Source organism: Anabrus simplex, chromosome 7 (assembly GCF_040414725.1).
Source record: "Anabrus simplex isolate iqAnaSimp1 chromosome 7, ASM4041472v1, whole genome shotgun sequence".
In the NCBI taxonomy this organism is placed as follows: domain Eukaryota; kingdom Metazoa; phylum Arthropoda; class Insecta; order Orthoptera; family Tettigoniidae; genus Anabrus; species Anabrus simplex.
The window spans coordinates 270,232,767-270,256,047 of NC_090271.1; the positions used below are offsets into that span (position 1 = coordinate 270,232,767).

Here is a 23,281-nt window from a genome sequence, read left to right on the forward strand (position 1 = left end):
TCACTGACTGGTTGTTGAATACATTACAAAGCGTACATGTACCACAAGAAGCTCGTTAGATATTATTTACGTGAACCCTAATCAATAGGAAACGACGGAAATTTGTACCTTATAAACACCACCATCATGTGTTTACAAGGTAATTAAGAATCAAATGATCGTGGCATATTGACTTCCACATATAACAGTGCCCAGTAGCCCCATGATAGAGAAGGAATACAGTCATAAAAGTCTAACAGCTTGGTCAGCTTTTACGAAACCAGCTGGTGGAAATTCTTTTATTTTAAAATTTAAATTCGTTTACCCTCCAGGGTTCGTTTCTCTTAGACTCAGCGAGGGATCCCACCTCTACACCTCCTGCAGTATGAGACATTTGGTTAGGGATGCAGCTGAAGACCAGTACCTTGCACAGGCGGCCCCATATGCTATGCTGAACAGGTGCACGGATGACTGGAAGATTGGAAGGGATAGGCAAGGAAGAATGAAGGAAGCGGCCGTAGACGTAGGTTAGGTACCATCCCGGCATTTTCTTAGACAAGCAGTGGGAATCGAACACCCCTCTATTCAGTTGACCTCCCATGGATTACAGGACCCCGTTCCAGTCCTCGTACCACTTTTCAAATTTCATAGCAGGACGGAAATCGAACCCGGGTCTCCGGGGGTGGAAGCTAATCACAATAACATCTACACCACAGAGACGAACCATTTCACATTTTTTAAAACAATTATGACAGATTCTCGTCCGCTTATTATGATATACTGACAGTTCTATTGTATACTAACAGTCGCATATCATCAGAAAGATGTCGTTTAACAATAAGCAAGTTGCATAACGTTTTGTTGTAGCTGTACCGCCTCGGGTGAGGATTATAACAACCGATACAGGACTTCAAAACTTTTAGTGCCCCAGTTTTTGATTGTTCAACTGTACACTGAAAGTACATCTCGCTGTTTCTGAACATAAATACCGAATTGCAATGTACAGTAATCTTCCGATTATTCATGTGTAGGTTGTCCAGTTTGCAAGTTATTCGTGCATTCTAAATATATATAGGAAATAAAATCATAAATACTATATACCATCGCGTATATTGATTTCCTTGTTTTGAACTAGGCTTTCTCAAGTTGAGCTGTTAAACGTTTATGAAATTACTTAATTCTACATCAGATGATGAAAGAACCCCGTTATCCGTTGTTATCGGTCTAGCGTCTCTGTGAGTAGTGAAAATTTCTGTTGTTCATCAGTCTGCAAAGCCTTGAATTTTGTTTCATGGCAGTAAAACTCAAAAACGCTGTTTTTAACAATAATCGAAATATTTTTGTAGAACAGAAACGTCGAAATGGGATAACTGAATGCAAATCTGGTGACAGATTGAGGAATAGTAGTTCAGTAAAAGCTGCCCGTAATTTCTAAAAAAGTAAATCAGGAGGATTTTGTGTGGAAAAGTGATAGTAGTAGACCTTAAAACCGTAAAAGTTTAAAAAAACCTACCTATGAAGTAATACAAGTTACACGTCTACGACTGTGGTCAAAACAGAAGGGTGGGTGGTTAAGCGGAAGAAATATTCATCGCAGGTTCAGTGTGTATAGAGAATGTCAAGTTATTCCACGAAAATTCATTGAACTGGATTGTCCTTGCTTATCGAATGTTCGTAGTTGTTCTCCCTTTCATTAGCTCGGATAACCCGGAGTTTTTTTTTTTTTTGCTACGGGCTTTACGTCGCACCGACACAGAGAGGTCTTATGGCGACGATGGGATCGGAAAGGCCTAGGAGTTGGAAGGAAGCGGCCGTGGCCTTAATTAAGGTACAGCCCCAGCATTTGCCTGGTGTGAAAATGGGAAACCACGGAAAACCATTTTCAGGGCTGCCGATAGTGGGATTCGAACCTACTATCTCCCGGATGCAAGCTCACAGCCGCGCGCCTCTACGCGCACGGCCAACTCGCCCGGTAACCCGGAGTTTACTGTACATCCGTTTATGAAGGAGACAACCTCGTGTAATTACAGGCCGCCATTGAAACAATGTAATACCTATTAAATTGTATCGGTAAAGATCAGACGTTTGTCCATGGTGTCGTAATAAAGTAATAAATAAACTACCACAGAAACAGACATATAAACGATGAAGAACAAAATCTTAAGTGTTCAGAAAAATGTTATTTACAATAAAGTATAGGCTGTAGATTATTTTGTAAAATTATACACTCTCGGCTATAAGGAAGGCAAGTAAATTTTACAAGTCGAGGATGAGTTTACTAGCAGTCGATTCCGAGAACTACTACTAAACTTTTAACGTTCTTTCTGCTTCCATAATCCAGTAACCGGACTGAGAAGCTCAGGTGGGAGAGCGCTGGTCTCCTGAGCGCTAATTTACAGGTTCGATCCTGGCTCAATCCGGTGGTATTTAAAGGTGTTCAAATACGTCAATCTCGTGTCGGTGTATTTAATGGCACGTAAAAGAATTCCTACCGGACAACATTCCGGCACCGTGGCTTCTCCAAAAACAGTAAGCGGATGTGCTGAGTGGAAGATAAAATATTATTATCATTATTATTACAATGTATAATGCATTTGTTTTATATTTTGTTGATTTTACATTAGTTAATATCGGTGAATATATCGAATTTCTGTATTAATTAATTGCTTCTATATTATTATTCCTCGGGCACTTTTAATTATTTCGTTAGGAATGTGAGAAATTTACCTTATGAAGAAAAAGCAACCATTGATATTAAGGTTAAAATCTACTTACGTCTCTAAACACAACGTCCATAATACCTTGATGAAGGTTGCGGTGATCCTTATGATTTTAAGATGAAGTATTACTAGGCAAGCATACCTTATTAACACTAAAGAGAGGAAAACAAGAAGGAGCTTCAAACCTTAGAAACCCAGCAGGTATTGCATAAAACGTATTTCTGCATTGGGTAGGCGTTGGGCTGGTTCCACCATGGATTGCAATGATAATGGTTTTTTTTCTTAGTTTCCCATCTTTTCACTAAGACAAATGCTGGGACAATTCTTTTATATGCCACCGCGGCTCCCTTCTGACCATTACCTTCACCTTACAACAAATCACCGCTACGTAGGCTATATTTTGGCCTGAGGGACGGTGTGATCCTCTAAGAGGCCCTCCGTACACATTCATGGTGCGGAAAATGAGGTTTTTAAAGACAAAAATCTTTGAAGGAGTGGAGTATCAGTTGGCTAGCTGTTCATTACCACTCTCAATCATCGGTAGGAGAAGGAGAAATGCCCCTAACTATAGAATCATTTTTGCTATATTTTTTATGTTGCACCGACACATATAGGCCAAATGGCAACGATGGGATAGCATTTGCCTCGTGTGAAAATGATACAACAGAAAACCATCTTCGGGGCTGCCGATAATGGGGATCGAACCCACTATTTTCCAAATAAGATTTGATACTTAACCCAAACCGCGGACACTCCACTGTCCTCACAAGCCCAATGCCTTTGGGATCAGAAGCGAGCAATGTCGGTGAGACGTTAAGCCAATAGAAAAAAAAAAGCGAGCAAGATTTGACTCAAGGAAGTCAGATAGGAAAGGCGAAAACTGCGAGGCTATCGCGAGTAAGTTGAAGCAATGCAGCTGGGGACTTCTCAGGTGCCAAACCCTTTCAGCAACCTCATACAACAGGAAGGATATTCCATGAGTGTATTCTATCTTTCTACCCACAGGGGAGAACCTAATAGCAAGTTTACTACATTGCGAATGGAAACATTTACTGTATACTTACAATATCTACCGTTCCTTCCCTGCGACGTACGAAAGATAAGTTCCTCCCTTTTTCTTTCCGCGTTTCCTTCATTCTCTTATAATACTTCCGAATGGCTGATTAAGCCATATTCTGTGTTCAGGTTTGTTAGATCGAATCCCGAGGCAGTAAAATGGTATTTAAAAGCTTATGGTATCTGTCGGAAGAGCTACTTGTACACGCATTCACAGAAATGGTAACCCGATGTAAAAAAACCTCCTCGCTTAACTCAGCGCTGCAGGTAGACAACTCGCTACAAGACTGTTGTGACTGCGATAGCATTTACCTCGTGTGGGGACAGTGGTGGATGTATGACAATACGTACACTGTGCCTTCAGCACTAACCATTCACTCCCTTCCGACCTTTTCGCTACTAGATTGGCCTTCAACACTACTCCTCTACTTCCTCCCCTCCCTTTCAGTACATAAGTGGGGCTGTGCTGATTGTTTACTTCGGGACACCGGGATTTTTAGGACTCATGTACATAAAAGAATCACCTTTCAGGGCAAAATTCCGGCACTCAAGCGTCTGTTACGGTGTATAACAATTAAATGAAGTATAACTAAATAGGATTATCAACTTCCAAATTCAAGGGAGCAAAGTATTTGTGTAGGATTAGAAAATGAAAAAGTTCTTGAAGTTCATATTTCAGGTCAATCTGGATGTCCCACGGTCATGATTAGGGTAACAAAAGTTACACTTGACAATATGTTTTCTCTTTCGAGTTTAAACTAACAGTAAATGATACAGTATTTCTATTCATTGTGCGAAAGACGGTTGTGAACAATAATCTGTTAAACGTATTTCCAGTCGATTGGAGACCTCTATACTCCTAGTAGCTCATTTCTGAAGCTTTAAACGAAATACATTTTTAACATGATTTCTTTTTTCTTTTTCGCCGACAGTATTAGCTGCTTGTCAGATCTTGAGGCCACAGCATTTCCCTTTGTAGTCACTAACACGTGGAACACAGTTCTATTTCCGCCCCTCACTCAGCTAATTTTAAGTAGCGGAAAATTGCTTGGTCTTCTTCGGGAGGGAAAGGAAATTGCACATGTACTGTACCTTGCAATCGGTCACTTTATTCTTTTGTTCGTTTAGCCGCTTCTTGTTTCTGCCAAATATCAGGCAATTTATTTTTGCTCTTTAACGCAGTTTCCTAAACTTTTATCGCATTTTCGTGATCATCCCTCAGTTGGGTCATTAGTAGAGTGCTGATTCATGATCTCAAGTTTGCTGGTTCGATCGACTGAGGCAGTCCAGGTTTGAAGATCGATCAAAAGTTTTGTCACTCATGTCGTTCTTGTTGTCAAGTTAAAGATCTCCATTACTGCACTCGGTGTCATCTGACGAAATTAAACGGAAGGTTGATTACCGCTACGGTTACGGTACGATATCACTACATTCACGGTCAACTCAGATATTGTAGAACTGATTTCATGTGAACTGTAGACCAATAGTGTAGCCAGGATCGACTTATGAGGGGTTATAGTATAATATGATGATAGGACATATTTAACGTGCTTGTGCGTGTGTCGTGCGCGCATGCATGAGGGCCATTATAAGGACACTGGTACAAGTGAATAATGTTGATATTCAAATTGCAGTACTACTCGTATACTACACAATCTTACAATAAAATGCGGAACGAGAACAATATTACCCCCTGTATATGGGGGACGCAGACGAAGAACATACCGGCGGTATCCCCGGCCTGTTGTAAGAGGCGACTTAAAGGGGTGACCAAGGGATGATGACATTAGAACCTCGAAACTACTTGTGCTTAGTACCATTACATGAGGAACACCATGGAACGACGTTACGTGCAGTTAGTACCAATGTAAAGAACACCATGGATCTACGTTACCAATGAGTAGTGTCTTTATGCGAGGAGCACAACGGTGCTGTGGTTAGTAGAGTCTACGATCGTGGGTATTCCACCGAAGCGGGGGAGCAGGTATTCGGCTGCGCGAACCAATGTCCATGTCCCGTAACGATGCGCTGGAATGTGTCGGTTCCCCTGGGTTCAGAATGGATCTGCGCTACCTGTGAATTGTACCACTTTACGAGAAACACCATGGGTGTACGTTGCCTGTGATTAGAACCACTATGTGAGGAAAACCACGGGTTTGGTTGGTGCCCGCACTAAGTATCACTATGTGCGAAATCCATGGGAGTGCGTTACCTGAGATTAGTTCCATTATGTGAAGAATACCATGGATTTGTATTACCTGTGGTTGTTACCATAATGTATACACCGTGGGTCTACATTGTCTATGATTACTAGCACTATGTGAGAAACACCATGTGTATACGTTGCCTGTGATTCGTTGCACTTAGTGAGGGACACCATGGGAATACCGGCGCCCGTGATTAGTCGCACTATGTGCGGAGCACCATGGGTCTGCGTTGCTTGTGAGTAGTACCCTTATGTCCGAAACACCATGGTTTTGTGTTACCTGTGAGTGATGCCATTGCGTGTGACATACGACAGGTCTACATTTCCTGTGATTAGTACCACCATTAGGGAAACACCATGGTTCTACCTCCCAGTGATTTGTACAATTATGAGAGGCCGGCGACTTGGATTTTGGACCCCTTTAGATAATAATGAGGGGCTGCCTGGCCGAGGCGGTAAAGGCGTGCTCTGTTCGCGCGGAAGGACGTGGTTCGAATCCCCTTCAGGAAATCGTAAAATTTAAGAAACGAGATTTCCACTTCTGGAGGTGCATATGGCCCTGAGGTTCACTCAGCCTGCACCAAAAATTAGTACCAGGTTAATTCCTGGGGGCAAAGGCGGCCGGGCGTAGAGCTAACCACTCTACCACATCGCGTGCCGAGGTTACGAATAGTGAAAGCCTTTACCTTCCACCACTCCCAGGGCCTTCGTGGCCTGTACGGAGATGACTTTGCTTTGCTTCGCTTTTAGATAATAATGCATCATCCCAGTAGTTCAGGCTTTGTGAACTGGATCCGGTGATTGTTTTTGTTTCACTATCAATTTTTCATCATCATTCGTTTTATATTTTAGTCAGTGGATAAAGTTTGAAGATTTAATTTTCGTTTCGTTCACTTTTTACCATTAGGGGCCGATGACCTAACTTTTAGGCCCCTTTAAATAACGAATATCATCATGGAAAAAAATATGATCACTATAAACAGTTTTACAGCTAATGTTATGTTCAGATTACAATCTAAAATCCAACTTTCGCAGCATCTTATACAATAGTTTCAAGGGATATGTTGGTTTTACAACTACGTCTCTGCAATTCTTCAAAAGAGCCAGACCATTGAGTCAACTTTCACTTGTTCATTGTAAGTTTTTTTTTTTTTTAACATTTCATGGTGGGGTTCTAACCTCCAATAAACATCCCTCTGGCTACACCCCTGCTTTACGCACTAGCGGTCAATGTTTGGTCGCAATACGAGCATCTACAGTACAAGCAACGATCTGTTCAAATAACATTTGACTAAGGCGTGATCATACCTTCCCTGGCAGTATGAATGGACCAGTCTTCAAGAAAAGTAGATTGTTCATAATGCGCGCACTTTTCAGCCCATCTCACACTCTGTTTTCCCTGATGTTAAGTAGTGGTAGAGCAAATTTGCAATTTAGAGTTTGTTTGTATAAACTTCAGATATAAATGAGCTGCGCTGAGTGGCTCAAACGGTTGAGGCACTGGTCTTCTGACTCCAACTTGGCAGGTTCGAACCTTGCTCAGTCCGGTGGTATTTGCAGGTGCTCAGATACTTCAGCCTTGTGTAGGTAGACTTACTGGCACGTAAGAGAATTCCGGCGGAACTAAATCCGGCACACCGGTATCTCCGGAAACCATAAAACAAGTTGTTAATGGGGCATAAAGTCAATAGCATTGTTAAATAAAAATGAAATAGGAAAACAATGTTGTGAAATATTCTGTTACTTGTCACAGACACAACCAGTGTTTGACTTGTCCGGCTCCATGGCTAAATGGTTAGCGTGCTGACTTTTAGCGACAGGGGTCCTGGGTTCGATTCCCGGCAGGGTCGGGAATTTTAACCATAATTGGTTAAATATCTTGGCACAGGGACTAGGTCTATGTGTCGTCACCATCATAATTTCATCCTCATCAACACGCGCAGGTCGCCTACTGGAGTCAAATCAAAATACCTGCACCTGGTGAGCCGATGTTCTCGGTCACATCCCGGCACTAAGAGCCATACGCCATTTTATTTTTCAGTGTTTGCCTTCCAGTTCTGGCGTCTATAAATGTCGAGTTTTCTTTCTTAAGTTATCAACAATGTTTTGACAGTATTATTTCAAATGTACCAATGTTCACACTAAAGTATTTCTACACTTCATCGTACATCAAAGAGCGTACCCTTTCACTTTTCCTATTAATTCAGACCACGTGTATCCAAATATGTCTTTCTTTTACATTTTTTCACATTCATTATTTTTCTTGTAAGTTTTTCTTCGATATCATTACTGATAAATTATTCGTAGATAAATTTCCTGGCATTGCGAAGTAACAATCGTCAGATCTCAGCTGAACGGTCCAGACCGGAACGTGGCCTACTCCCCGACATGTGAATACTGCTGTATGTGAATGTACCGTAACCGTATCCTAAACGAAATGCGACTGTTAGAATATGAGAAAAATATAAAAATACAGTGACATGGATGAGAATCTTGTATAAAGGTTAAATAAATATGTAAAGTGAGGGACACACCTGGCAAGTAAAACTTCGATGTGAAGCTCTTCACGGCGTCTCAGTGTTTAGGCGAGAGATCCTTGGATGTTAACCAGGAGATCTGATTTTGGAATACCGGTACTGGCAAATTACTTTTTCTTGAACTCAATTACTTCTTTGTGTAAATGCACCATACTGAGAGTCTTTCTATTTGCACTCCGATTGCTTGCAATGAGTGCATAGTTTGTTACCACTGTCCTCTCGAAATACCGTTATAGAGGTGTAAATATGCCACGTGCCGTATACAGCCGGGAATAGCCTTACAACATTAAGCGTTAAGATCAATACTGAATTATTTTCTTTGAGTAGGGCTATGTGTGCATTATTCATCTTGAAAGTAAAGGAAAGTGAACAGTGAATGTCGTATCTTTAGTGCTAACTTTCCAGTAGAATATGTTGTTAAAATGAAAGAGAGAAGAGCAATGCTTGCGATCTGTTATGAAATTGTTTTTCGCAGTCACTATAGAACGAAGCTTGGTGAAAAATTCGATACATTTAAGGACAAGGTACGAGAACACGAATTCAGAACAATAAAATTGAAATACAGAGTTATATGAAAGACCAGCACTTGAGATATATCTTATTTATTCAACTGATAATATTAGAACGAAAATTTGACAAAATTTTGAATTTAATGCTTTATCAACTTCTTACCCGTCTTTTAGTTTTAATAAAATGCCTGGATCCGGCTCTCCCTTGAGATAAATCGCTATGTGATAATACTTCAGCGTAGAACTCTGGCCAGTAAGGTTCTGACATCTAAGGTTCAGTATTGCATTAACCGTATCAACGAACTTTCGTTCCAAGTGATACGTGTGCTGCGGGTCAGTATTTTCCCCTCAACATTGTCACATAAAGGTATTTCGACGTACATTGACAATATGTAGATCTCAGGGTCCAATAATTTGGAGATCCTTGGGATAGATTTTCAGCCATTGAAGCCATTTTTTTTTTAATGAATTCACTCATTAGATCTGACATTCTATTATATTGTTGTCCAAACCAAACACAGTGGAATGTTGAGTTCACGAAGTGCCTTGACCTACCCAAACTGCTGCTTCCCGGTCACTTGGTCTGAAGATATTCCAATGACACATGGTCAGCGTTACTTATATTGCTGTCACTGAATATGCTTAACGTATGTATTTTTAAAGCTTTTTCTCCATGTGAGATAAAGAGATAAGTTTCTACCCTTTAGGTAGCAATTAGAATATTAATTTATTGCATCACTTACGTTACGAAACGAACATCTAAAAGAACTGCAATGGACACTTCATTCCTTATTTATATGAATGTAACATGTAAAGGGTATAATACTTTCAATACTTGAACTCAGCGAGGACTTCAACTTCTACCGCCTCAAGGGAAGTGTCCTGGAGCGTGAGCTTTTGGGTCGGGATACAACTGGGGAGGAGGACCAATACTTCGCCGAGGCGATCTCACGTGCTTTCACCTACTACTATGCTGAACAGAGGCCTTGTGAGGGGATGGGAGGGGATGAAAAGTTTGGAAGGGATAGTCAAGGAAGAGGGAAGGAAGTGGCCGAGGCCTTATGTTAGGTACCATCCCGGCATTTGCCTGGAGGAGGAGTGTGAAGCTATGGAAAACCAATTTGAGGGTGTCTGACGTGGGAATCGAAAACCCTCTACTCAGTTGACTTCACGACGCTCAGTAGACTCCGTTCCAGTCCTCGTACCGCTTTTCATATTTCGTGGCAGAGCGCGGAATCGAACCCGGGCCTCCGCGGGGGGAAGATAATCACACTAACTACTACATCACAGAAGCGTTACCTTTTAATTATTTACTTACTCATTTATTTATTGATTTGTATTTACTTATCTTTTAATTATTTATTCATTTATTATGATTAAAGAACACCTACCTTAAACTCTATTTTCTTTCCGGGCGTAACTGGTATCAAGACCTAGGTTGCGTGTAAATGTGTTTGACGTGAACAGAATGATTTAGTAGCATACAAGAAAATTTCTTAATCTGAAATGATGTGGAAATAAGCTATTACTTGCTAATAGCTAAGACGGCACGTTCCATACAGCGTAAAATCTGGAAGCACGCTGCAGAAGCCTTGCTGACATTTACGTAAGTAGTACATGTTATAACGACACGGAACATGGTAAATAACAAAAGAAGGTAGAAATATTGTAGGGTTACCGATTTCGTTCATACGTTGGGAATTTTATCTTCGACAGAAATAAACAAATACGTGTGCTAAGGTTTCTGCCCTTGGGCCTTATTTAAGGAGAAACTGTCCCTTCTAATTTAAAAGCTGCATACCTGTTGGTAATTTGCAAGTGAGTGAGTCTGTGTAGCACTGCTGATCTACTGCCTAGAGCCCCTTCTCCCACAAGATCGTCTCATTTTAAATTTTGCTATTTTCTCCCTCTATCTTTTCCTATTAACTTTAATATGATTATTTATTTATTCATGCGGACTGAAAAATATGCAAGTTATATGTAAGGAGTATCATAAACTAAAATATAGGCTGTATCAAGAAACCTTTCACTTGCCGTTCGTGGCTTGACAATGTATGAAATTGCCAAGAAATATGGGAAAACTACACTTGATTACACAATTGCACATTTAATTGGAGACATTCTTATTTAGAATGATAATTGTACGAGTTCCTTATCTCTTCTTGCCAAACCGAGCGAGTTGACCGTGCGGTTTGGGGCGCGCAGCTGTGAGCTTGAATTCAGGGGATGGTGGGTTCGAACCACATTTTTCACAGCCCTACAGCTGTACCTTAATTAAGGCCATGGCTGCATCCTTCCTACTCCTAGCCCATGCCTGTACCATCGTCGCCAAAGGACCTGTCTGTGTCCGTGCGACGTAAAGCAATTTGTAAACAAAACAAAACAAAAGAAAAATCTAAACAAAACAAAATTCGTGGCAATTTCATAAATCACTTTCATTTGTTGTAGAATGAATCAGTGCAGTTTCAGATTGTAAGATATAGCGTACTTATGCATCGTAGTTGGGCCCACGAAAACCGCGATGTGAAATATTTCATCTTGGAACTTCGGCTGTTCTTTTCCTACTTGTTTAATGTCGCTCTAACACATATAAGGTGTTCGGTGACGGAAGGATGGGAAAGGGCTAGGAATGGGAATGTAGCGGCCATGGCATTAATTAAGGTACACACCGGGCGAGTTGGCCGTGCGCGTAGAGGCGCGCGGCTGTGAGCTTGCATCCGAGAGATAGTAGGTTCGAATCCCACTATCGGCAGCCCTGAAAATGGTTTTCCGTGGTTTCCCATTTTCACACCAGGCAAATGCTGGGGCTGTACCTTAATTAAGGCCACGGCCGCTTCCTTCCAACTCCTAGGCCTTTCCTATCCCATCGTCGCCATAAGACCTATCTGTGTCGGTGCGACGTAAAGCCCCTAGCAAATGAAAAAAAATTAAGGTACACACCCAACATTTACCTGGCGTGAAAATGGTATACCATGGAAAACCATCTTCAGGGCTGCCGAAGGTTGGATGAAACCCACTATCTCCCGAATGTAAGCCCACGTCGATGCGTCTCTAGCGTCAAAGTCAGCTCGCTGAGTTTGCCTATAAGGATTTGACATGAAAGTTTCAATACTGTACGAAGATGCTCAAATAATTCTCCTTCTTAATGAGATATGTACAATATCTACGTTATAACTCTGCCTGTCTGTGTAACGTCACTGGTTCTCAGAAAAAAGAGTGAAGAACGAATGACATTCCTCTAGCCTCTACAGAAACAGTTCATAAATACCCAGACTGGCACCAAAACATAACTCTCCTCCTCTACTTGCAAGGTCGACCGCAATGTACTCCCGAGCCCTAGGTACTCAGGAAATGCCATTCAAATTGGAATAACAAGGTTTCTAGTAGTACGACCCTTCCGATTCTTAGAAAGACCACAGATACTCATAGACAGATTTATAACCAACGAACATATAATAGACGTACACACAGTACCTTAGGTTCCTAAAGTGTGATACTTATTCAGTTGTAGCTAATGAACACGAAACTCATTCAAAACACAAACACTTCGCTAGACGCCAAAATACCCGTAATAACAAGCAACATGCTGGCCTAGTGGAGCTCAGAAAACTATCATGGGTGACATCCTACTAGCGCCTCTGTGAGAAAAACGTCAATTGTGAGTGTTTGCTGTTTAGCATGGAGGTAGAGGCAAATGGGAATGCGTTATGAGCATAGCAGACGGCGATGGTTTAACAAACCAATCAGGCAAACAAAAACTAACAAAAAAAATGAATTCAACACAGAAAATGGAATATACTTTATCATGTCTCATTTAATCATAGGTTCATGCCCCTTCCTGGTACAGTACGAATCGCTGTCTTAACAGACACAATAAGTATCAAAGATGAAAACACGTCCCTCTTGCAATATAGTTTCACTATCACATCGAAGATCCCTAGGCAGATGGTGGAATGCCATTCATTTAGCAAAGAATTTTCCAGTGACATTGATACGTGAATGCAGCATAGAGAACGTTCTGGATTTTACAAAGGATAATTGCAGACCGTCAGCACCACGTAAGCCCAGGTTCGATTTCTAACCAGGTCAGGGATTTTAATCCGGATCTGGGTGCTAATTCGAGGTCCACACACGATAGAGGAGTTATCTGACGCTATGACAGCGGTCCGGGTCTAGAAATCCAAGAATAACGACCGAGAGTATTCTTCCTGCCGACTACACGATACCTCGTAATCTGCAGGCCTTCGCGTTGACCAGTGGTCGCTTGGCTTGCCATGGCCCTTCTTGGCTCTTGCGACCTGGGGTTTGGTTTGGTTTAATTACAGACCTTGCTGTGATTTTGCATGATGAGTTGATTTCACAAATGGTATACGGAGCTCTTTCAATTTCTAATCACCATTCCTGAACAAAACTACGTTCCCCATATGAAACCGTGACTAATAGGGTGTTATGCTTCATTACTTTATTGCCTACAAAATATTTTGAACGGTTCTGTTTCTACCATGTACAAAAACCAATTAACTGAACGTACGGAGATGTTCATTACAATCCTCATTGGAATAATGTTCTCCTCCATGAAGCATATACCTCGCACTGACTCATCACGTTTCTTCATGTTTCTACATTTATCATCGTACGCAGAGCTGTCGTTATTTGTCGGTCACGTCAAATATTCACCGCGGACTACGTTACATGTTCCTGCAGTTCGTAACAAAGTAGTATGGTATCAAGTATGTATTGATTGCTTTCGTTATTTCCAGTCATTATCTACTGGATTTATGTGATGATTACATTTCTAATTGTAGGGTAGAATTTTATAAAATTACATCATGAGACGTTCGAATAACTGTAGTATTCTTCCAATATAATTCAAGAGACGTATGAACTCTTGTATTATTTCGGTTATGTAATTTTAGAATGGATTCATCATCGTTCAATTTCCAATACTATGTAACGTGCTGGCGAGGTAAATAAGTGAAGGCAGAAACTGGTAGCGTTCCACTTCTAAAATTTATTACCTAACTACTTAATCAACACGGTAACACTCACAGGCATACCGTGATCACAACGTACGCTCACACACAATTATACAGTTCGTACTTTATCTTTTTTCTCTCTGTTATTTCACATGAGCACACACAAACTCCGTCTCAATAGCTGCAGTCGCTTAAGTGCGGCCAGTATCCAGTAATCGGGAGATAGTGCGTTCGAACCCCACTGTCGGCAGCCCTGAAGATGGTTTTCCGTAGTTTCTTATTTTCACATTAGTCAAATGCTGGGGCTGTACCTTAATTAAGGCCGCGGACTCTTTCTTCCCATTCCTAGGCCTTTCCTATCCCATCGTCGCCATAAGACCTATCTGTGTCGCTGCAACGTAAAGCAAATAGCAGAAAACAAAACAAAACACAGACTCCGTTCGCTAACATTACAGTCTCGCATATTCACAGAATTACTCTTGTTAACGCTGTCACGGTCCACAGTTCACAGCCTACACATGTCACTCTCGCAGTTAAGAATGGTATCCGCTCTCTACACACTTCCGTAGAACTTCATTCACAGCCCCGTGCCGTCATTCCAGTGTTCTCTTTCACGCTGCACCAGAACAAACAACTTCCTCTTCCAACAGCTGGTCCAAGAAACAAAAAGACACACACGCGCGCACGTCGACAGGCAAGCAGAACGAGTCCTCAGCACGAAGAAATTGCCACTCTCAAGTCAGGTTGTACTCACACTCCACTCGGCCACTATCTGACGGAGTTCACCCTGAGCTCATCCATGACAGTAGCACCCTTCGTTCTCCTTCGCCCACTGGATGAACTCCTACCAAACTCGCTTCTCACTGAGTCCACACACGGACTGAACTCTGCACTTGTCCGTCGCCTGATATAAGGGAGGCGTCCCTTCGAGATACGTCGGCCTGTCAAAGCGCGTAGCCACTTCCACATAGAGAAGGCTCTCGGTCCAAGGACCTAGTCTTTTCTAAACCCTTCGAGGCCTCAGCGACGTAGTGAAAAATGACGTCACTTGCAGCAGTGTCTGACTAATGAATGCCGGTCCTCCCCGATCAGGTTCACTGTACAGTGGGGGGCGAGGCTTTAGCACGGCGACGTCACATGGGACGGCGCCATAAAGGATGGCTCCTCCTCTAGCCCTGCCCCACAAAATAGGGAGCACACCACAACATTTTTCTTTTAAAGAATTGTTTTCTAAATTTCCTTAACACATCACAGAAGAAAATGATACAGACTTTCAAACAATAAATCCTACGACAGGTTTGTTTCTAAATAAATCATTATTCTCAGTATGTTTACCAACTGAGAAAACACGTGGTGAATATCTGCTACCTTTCAACTGATCAGTTGTAGACGCTTGAACTTACTAGAAACTGTGAAGAGGCAGACTATAATCTGTAATCTGCCGTAAGGCATGAATGTATGTCTTGACTGCATTTTCCAAATACAGCACAAACTGTGGTTAATACAACGAAGGTCCCGGCAACAGGAAACGCACTATACGTAACTAATGTGTGACAGAACATTCAAGGCTTTTCACATCGCAAAATTATCTCCAACTTACAGTTGAATTGTGCATGCTATTACAGTTTAGCCTACATATTATTAGACCTTCAACTTCAGTTGCTGTGCTTACAGCAAGATATGCATACTTATATGTGTATTAATGTATATCGTTCATATTGATAACTGAAACATATTTCGTTCGTTCGAAGTTCTGCTATTAAGTATCAGGTTTGACTTACTAGTAAAACTCCCTTTCTTACTATGATAAAAACATTTCCTATAATGTTACTCTATTACGTTAAATGATACCGAATTTTAATGTTCTTAAATATATGTCAGAAATATCCTACATTCTTTTTCAGGCAAGCCTAACCCAGCCGTGTTCAGCAGTCATCCTCTGGGCAGATATCGTGACAGCTACAACCTCTCGTGGGCTGTGAACAGTTACACGCCCATCGAAGAATTCAAGCTGTCTTTCCGAAAACTCCCCAACTCTCCTCATGGAGAGAAGCTCCAGGCACATCCCAAGCGGCCATCCAGAAGGGTAAGTGAAGAGGATAATTTACAGAATTAAAACTGTGAAAATGTTATTGTCTCTTACAAGTTCAGTTCACATTAAAATTACTGTGTAGAGTGCTTATATCAACATTTGTTTTTGCTTATTATTTCCGGCAATGTTGTTATGTTCTCCTTGATAGCTTCAAACGTTTCTTCTCTTACCTGATACGTTTCCCTACATATTCTACTGACCACAAGTACACATGAATAAAAATCCATAGCCAGTCATTCGATCGGGTCAGGAAAGGAAATAATAAAACTCACATCCAGCGGTGAGAATAGGAATTGTGCCGGCTGATAAAGGCTGTCTCACTCCTGTGAAATGATTAATGACTGATAGATGAAATGATAACGGTGAGTGTTGCTGCAATGAAAGGGGAAGAGGAAAACCCAATTACTTGGAGAAAATCTTGTCCCGCCTCCGATTTTTCCAGCACAAATCTCACGTAGATTGACTGGGATTTGAACCACGTAACCCAGCATTGAGAGGGCGGCACGCTATCGCCTGAGCTACGAAACTTAAACATTTACACATAGTTTTCGTAATTTATCTCATGTCTTTACATTCTTCTGTAATCTGGGAACAGCTTTAGATACTTATTTTCACTGTTAAGAATACTGTGTATTTTTACTCCATTTCATTCTGACAAGGTAACGGGAGAGCATAAATGGTAATGCACTTATTGGCTATGTCAATGGATGCGAGATTGAATCATGCTGCAGGCAATTGTTTGCGCCAGGATTCGATCCCACAACAGTCACAATAACGTGTATATGTAGTACATATACACGTGTATTTAAAATACCTACTTTTCACCTAGGTATGTATCCTCCACCTCCTAGGCCCTCCTCTGTTTTTTCTTACCCTTCATGGTCACACCCGTTGTTCTTCTACTGTAGTAACCAGTTCCTTCATAGTTGCTTTGATATCTCCATCACTGAAGTCAGCTCATGTGTACAATTTCATAGGCTGGGGAAATTTCTACAATTAAAATTCCAAGTTGATACTCATGCACTAGGCAATCCAGTAAATAAAGATCCCTCTGAACTTGAATTTGGCTCGCTATGAAATGTAACCCATATCTACCTCAATACATTTTGTACGAGTATTGCGAATATGATTCGCTGCACAGAACGGTCCGTTTCTAGGAGGAGCCATCAGCACTGAATTTGGACCCTCAATAAATAATGGAACGTGCTGTGGAATATTTGGAATATTTGTGTTGGCAGGCATGGTGAAGTTGAGTACAGAGCTATATATTTTCGATGAAGGTATTGTTGCTGCCCAGAGGTTGAGAAATGAGGTACTCCAAAAGTATGTGACTTTTATAAGTTTTATTCGGCCCAAACTTTATTTTCATGGATGATAATACACTTGGGCTTTGAGCCAACCTGGTGGATGTCGCTTCCTTACAGTGAAGATGTCTAACGCATAGACTGGCCAGTGAGGTCTTTAGACATGAACACAATACAGCATGTCTGGGATTCATTTAGCTTCCATAAAGGACAATTCAGAGCTCCGCTATGCTCTTCTGCTCTTCGTGAGGCATAGAACAAGCTGCCCAGAAAGCTCATATACACCTCGCGGAGAGCATATCATATCGTTGCGGGACGTGTGTGGTTTTTAGGGATAACACCACCTCACGTTAACTTCTTTCCTCCATTGCAAAACTTACAATCAAATTTAGTTGTTTTCATGTTGGTTTTTCCAATAAAAGTGGCTGTTGATTTCGTGTAATCTACTGTAAGCTAGTCTAGCAAAATACCCCCGATTGGCTACGGTTTTATTTAAAAAATATATATTTCAGAGATCTCACACTTGGTGGCTCTTGCAGAATAAATCCTCAGCTCTTACATCAAACGGTTTTCGAGGTAAGAACGTTCTTATTTTAAGGTCTACCCGTTATTTAATGCCGTAGAACTTGAATGTTCTATAAGACATTCTTATTCAATATCTAGGACGTAGAAGCGCCCGTTGTAAGTAATTTCGTCTTAATACGTTGGACAGTTTTGAAAGGGAGGAGAATTGTTATTTCCGATCTAACCTAATTTTAACCTCTTAGCGTTGAAATGTTTCAGAAGAATATTTTAAAAATATTACAAATTTTGAAATATAAAAAATTTTAGAATACCTTCATGAAATTACAGAGTATGATAATCAGCGTGACATTCAGAATAATTAAGTCGTTTCTTGCAATATTAGATTCGACTACAAAGGATAAAAAATAACAACCTATTCAAAGTGTAATCAACATAGACATACAGCTCCAAATAGAAATTCAGCCGAATTGTAGTCGAAAAGTAACCGTTGTCGACTAATGCATTGTTTCTTCAAGGGCAATACTGGAGTGTAACATGTACGGAGCACTAAAAAGAAATGGGTTAATTGGTCATAGTAGCCAAGTGGTATAGTCATTAGCTTTTTACCTAGAACTTCACAGTTATAATCCCAGCCATTAATGTAGGATTTTAAGGTGAAAAGTAGCATTCCTATGGTTTAGCCTCGACAGTAAACTGGGTATCCCGTGGCTACGATCATGGTAAAAAAATCATGTTAAAGTGAAATTCGCTTCGAAATAACGAATCAGACGTTCACTGTTATGATAAGAAGGTAGTTTTCTTTTACAGTATCTGGACGATATTAATGTACTTACTTGCGAGACTTCTTGAATAATGATATCAGAGTCTCCAATAACTTTCCTGTTTCGAGTATAACAATGGATTAACTAATTAAAGTGAGAAACTATTTCGTTTACGCAAAAACTCCGTTAATATATAGGAAGATAATTTACTAATCTCGAGAAACGTGACTGTACCTGATTTCAAACATGCATACATTAAATAGAGTCTGTGCCTCAGAGCATGCCTCTGTTTAATAACTGATAATACCCGACGTTCTCTGCTTGGCGTATCCCACGTTAGTTAAACATTGTTAATCTATACTGCAGTTCATCATGCGAGGAACATTGAGAGGCGAGCTGTGTGAGTGATATAACACTCTCTGGCAGAACGAGAAAGAATTACAAGCAACCTGTCGAGTCTACATGATCGTAAAGTGCTTTCCAAACTGGGTTATGTGATAGATAGTGCACCGTGATACGCCTCACTGACCAGCTAATTGCTTAATAATAATAATAATAATAATAATAATAATAATAATAATAATAATAATAATTATTATTATTATTATTATAATGGTAATTTATTCTACCGCTTTTCCTACAGGATCCGAACCGGGTCAAACATATGGATCTGGCCTAGTTTTACGGCCAGGTACCCTTCCTGACGCCAACATTTTTTTTGAGGGATGCATTCACCATTGCGTGTTTTTCTGGTGGTTGGTACCTTGTGTGAATACGATGAGGAATGTGTTGGTACAAACATAAACACCCATACTCCGAACCATGGGAATTAACTGTACAGAGTTAAAATATCCGGCCCGGCCGGGAATCGAGTCCATGTTCTCGTGAAATGAAGGTCAGTACGCTGACCATTAAGCCAAGTGTTCGGACAGTAGACCTACTTTTATTTAGACTGACGCTTTCAGGGCCCGTAATTTTAGGCATGATAATATTCTTTTGGGCTTTTGCCGTGTAAGAAAACTAAGTGAAATTCTTTACGTTTCACAGAGAACATTGCTCCGCATTATCAGGAGAAAATCTCGTCTGTTCACGAGCAAGACTTCTCTAATAATGAATTTTTGAATTTGAGAATGCTATCGTCAATCTATAGTAAGTGGTACACTCGTTCGTCACTAGATGGTTCACTGGTCTTCACGGTTTTAGAATGCCATGCAAAATGGACTATACCACCCGAAAATATACTGACCTTAATGATCTAGAACTCAAGCCCCTAGGATTTATGTTGCCTTGCACCTTTCCCCTATATTCTGCGTGCAGTATTTTAAATATACCGGGCAAGCTGGCCGTGCGGTTAGGGGCGTGCACATGTGAGCTTACATCCGAGTGAGAGTGGGTTCGAACCCCACTGTCGGCAGCCCTGAAGATGGTTTCCCGTTGTTTCACATTTTCACACCAGGTAAATACTACTGAACCTGTACCTTACATAAAGCCACGGCCGATTCCTTCCCACTTCTAGCCCTTTCCTCCCCCACCGTCGCCATAAGACCTACCTGTCTCGGTGTGACATAAAGCAAGTTCTAAAAAAAATATTTTAAATAATTATTTTTTTATTTATTGATTGATTTTTAAATTAATTAATTAATTAATTAATTAATTAATTATACTTCCCATAACATGAATTATCCAAAATGACCAAGTGTACTGACTGATAATTGTACGTCAAACAATTCTATATAATTCAGTGTATGGGTGAGACTTATAAAAATAAATTGCAAGGGAAAATTGATTCATGAATTCAAAACGTGGCGTTCATCCAAGGAGTGAATATCTAATTACTACCACACACATGGTTCTTATATATTTGAATTCATTTCTTAATAGTCGAACTATGCTAAATCTAAACAAATAGGCGTTATTATTATTGTTGAGTTAAAGAACTTAGCCTCGAATATTGGAATTGTTACCTAAGTGTCCAATAATAACACTCCATTTACACTAATATTAATAATGGGGCAATGTTTTTTGAGATATTACAGCAAATTCTAGGCTCATGCATTGACCGCTTTTCTAAATAAACCTCCCATGGATGGTTGGAGGATCACTCAAATATTACGGTAGTATCTAGTATGTAAGAATTCTTCATATAACGGTCATTGGCTGAGATGTCAACCCGGCGTTGCCACCTGCATCAACACATTCGACTTCAGATACTTCCGAGAATAGTTCAAAGCCAGTGCGCTGTAGGAATGCATTTTAATTAGTTTGTAACAGTTCGTGAGTTATTTTTTGTGCTTGAATAATTAAAGAGCAAATCAACGGTCAACAATCGGAGGAAGATTCGAAATACCAACCGTTCGAAGAGCAAAAGTTTCGCCGAAAGAAATGGACGGGTGTTAAAATGTGTAAAAAGGAAAGAATCATTAAGCTTCTCACAACTAGTAGCGTCCACATCGGATGAGGATGATAATAATAATAATGATAATGTTCTTACGTCTCACTAACTAATATTTGACGGTTTTCGAAGACACCGAAATGCCTGAATTTCGTCCCACAGGAGTTCTTTTACGTGCCACTAAATCTACTGATACGAGTCTGACGTATTTGAGCACCTTCAAATAACACCGGACTTATCCAGGATCAAACCTGCCAAGTTGGGGTCAGAAAGCTACCGCCTCAAGCCTCTGAGCCACTTAGCCCACATTGGAAGAGAGAAGAGATAGAACAAATGTGTTGCATGTAAGATACAAACGATTAGAAGCAAGACTAGACTCAACTGGTGCCCCGCGGATTTGAGAATGCTTTATCGTCAGTTTGTAATATGGTACAGTATGGTATGGTATATGGTATGGTCACGGAATGAGGGAGGAATGTGGAAACCTTTCCACGCTGTTGTGAGGCAAAGGGTAGAGGATGAGACGGAGGTTGATAGAGACGGTTTTCCAGATAACAAACGTGGATGCTTCATGGGCTCATAATAAATCCACAGATTCCGGTATAATGTACCGTGCAAGTTGGCCATGTGGTTAGGGGTGGACAGCTGTGAGCTTGCATCCGGGAGATAGGAGGTTCGAACCCCACTGTCAGTAGCCCTGGTTTTCCGTGGTTTCCCATTTTCACACCACGCAAATGGTGGGGCTGTAACTTAATTACGGCCACGGCATCTTCTTTCCCACTCCTATGTCTTTCCTATCCCATCGTCACCAAAATACCAATATGTGTCGGTGCGACGTGAAGCAAATTCTGAAAAAAAGGAAAAGATATCGATAATCTAACAAAATTGCAATTTCTAGTTAATCGAAATGTTCTAAAATTTTAGATCTGCATGTTTGGATATTAAAAGCACACATGGATTTATTCAAAGACCATTCATGGTCTAACATGGGTTATTTAGTAACGAGAAATCAGTTATCAACTGATGTTATATCGGGCTTCGCATGCATGTAATTATAAACCCACGTCACTCTCCTAAAACAAACTCAACCTAAGATAGTACATGCTGTGCGTTATAATTGACCATTACCTTGTATAATGATAAAAATGAAATATGGTAACTAGAAAATAATCTCGCGTTTAAAAAAGAGAACAACCATGAACGTTGTTATTTTATTATACCCATTCTGAAAAAGCAAATCGTCTATCAGATAATAGGTTATAAGCATATTTTGTTCTCCTCATTTTACTGCATGTTTAAGGATCTAATATTCATCAGCTCCTAATGTTCTAATTGATAACTTGTATTAGAGTGGGGATAGTTGCGCATGTACTCGTAATTAGTCAGACCTGGGGTTTGTAAAAGGGTCACTGTACGACTTGTGGTGGTGATGATTCTTGTTGACATAAATATGTCTTATTAATGGAGGCTCATCTGAAAATTCGCATCATGAAATTAGGTAGTCTATACAAAATGTGCGTGACACGATGTTACTTAGTAACCGTGCAGTCTGCGATGTGAAGTATTGACTAAGAGACATATTATCAAAGAGGGGCGGTAGAATATAGATGATCGACGTGATCTTGGAGGCTGTGATGCGAAATATTGAAAGGAAAATTTATGATCATTTGATTTTCCGAGAGGGAAATTTTACACCATTTTTGACATGAATATGTCATGTGAAAATTAGCCTCATGAAATTTAGTGATGCAAAATGTGTGACGACCGAACTCAATAACTGCAGTCGCTTAAGGGTACCCAGTATCCAGTATTCGGGAGATCGTGGGTCCGATCCCAACTGTTAGCAGCCTGGAAGATAGTTTTCCGCGGTTTCCCATTTTCACACCAGGTAAATGCTGGGGCTGTACCTTAATTAAGGCCACTTCCGCTTCCTTCCAACTCCCATATCTTTCCTGTCCCATCGTTGCCATAAGATCTGTGTCGGTGCGACGTAAAGCCACTAGCAAAAAAAAAAAAAACAAAGTGTGGCGTGATGTGACAAAGTAGCTGGTCAGGCTGTGATGTGAAGTATTATTTTTGCCTGGTTTGAAAACGGGAAACCGTGCAAAACCCTATTCCGAGCTGCCGACAGTGCGGTTCAAAACCTCTACCCCCCGAATGCAGTCTCACAGCTGTGTGACCCTAACCACACTGCCAAATATCTAGGTATATGAAGAATTGGCGG

The 23,281-nt window shown here is 40.7% G+C and overlaps 1 protein-coding gene across 1 annotated transcript in view; it reads left to right on the forward strand.

Moving 5' to 3' along the window:
- Window positions 1-23,281, forward strand: part of LOC136877810 (protein CEPU-1) — a 780,334-nt gene that overhangs the window by 714,182 nt on the left and 42,871 nt on the right. The window contains exon 6 of the mRNA XM_068228540.1: window positions 15,888-16,069. Within this exon, the coding sequence (XP_068084641.1) occupies window positions 15,888-16,069 (182 nt within the window). The remainder of the gene's footprint in view (window positions 1-15,887; window positions 16,070-23,281) is intronic.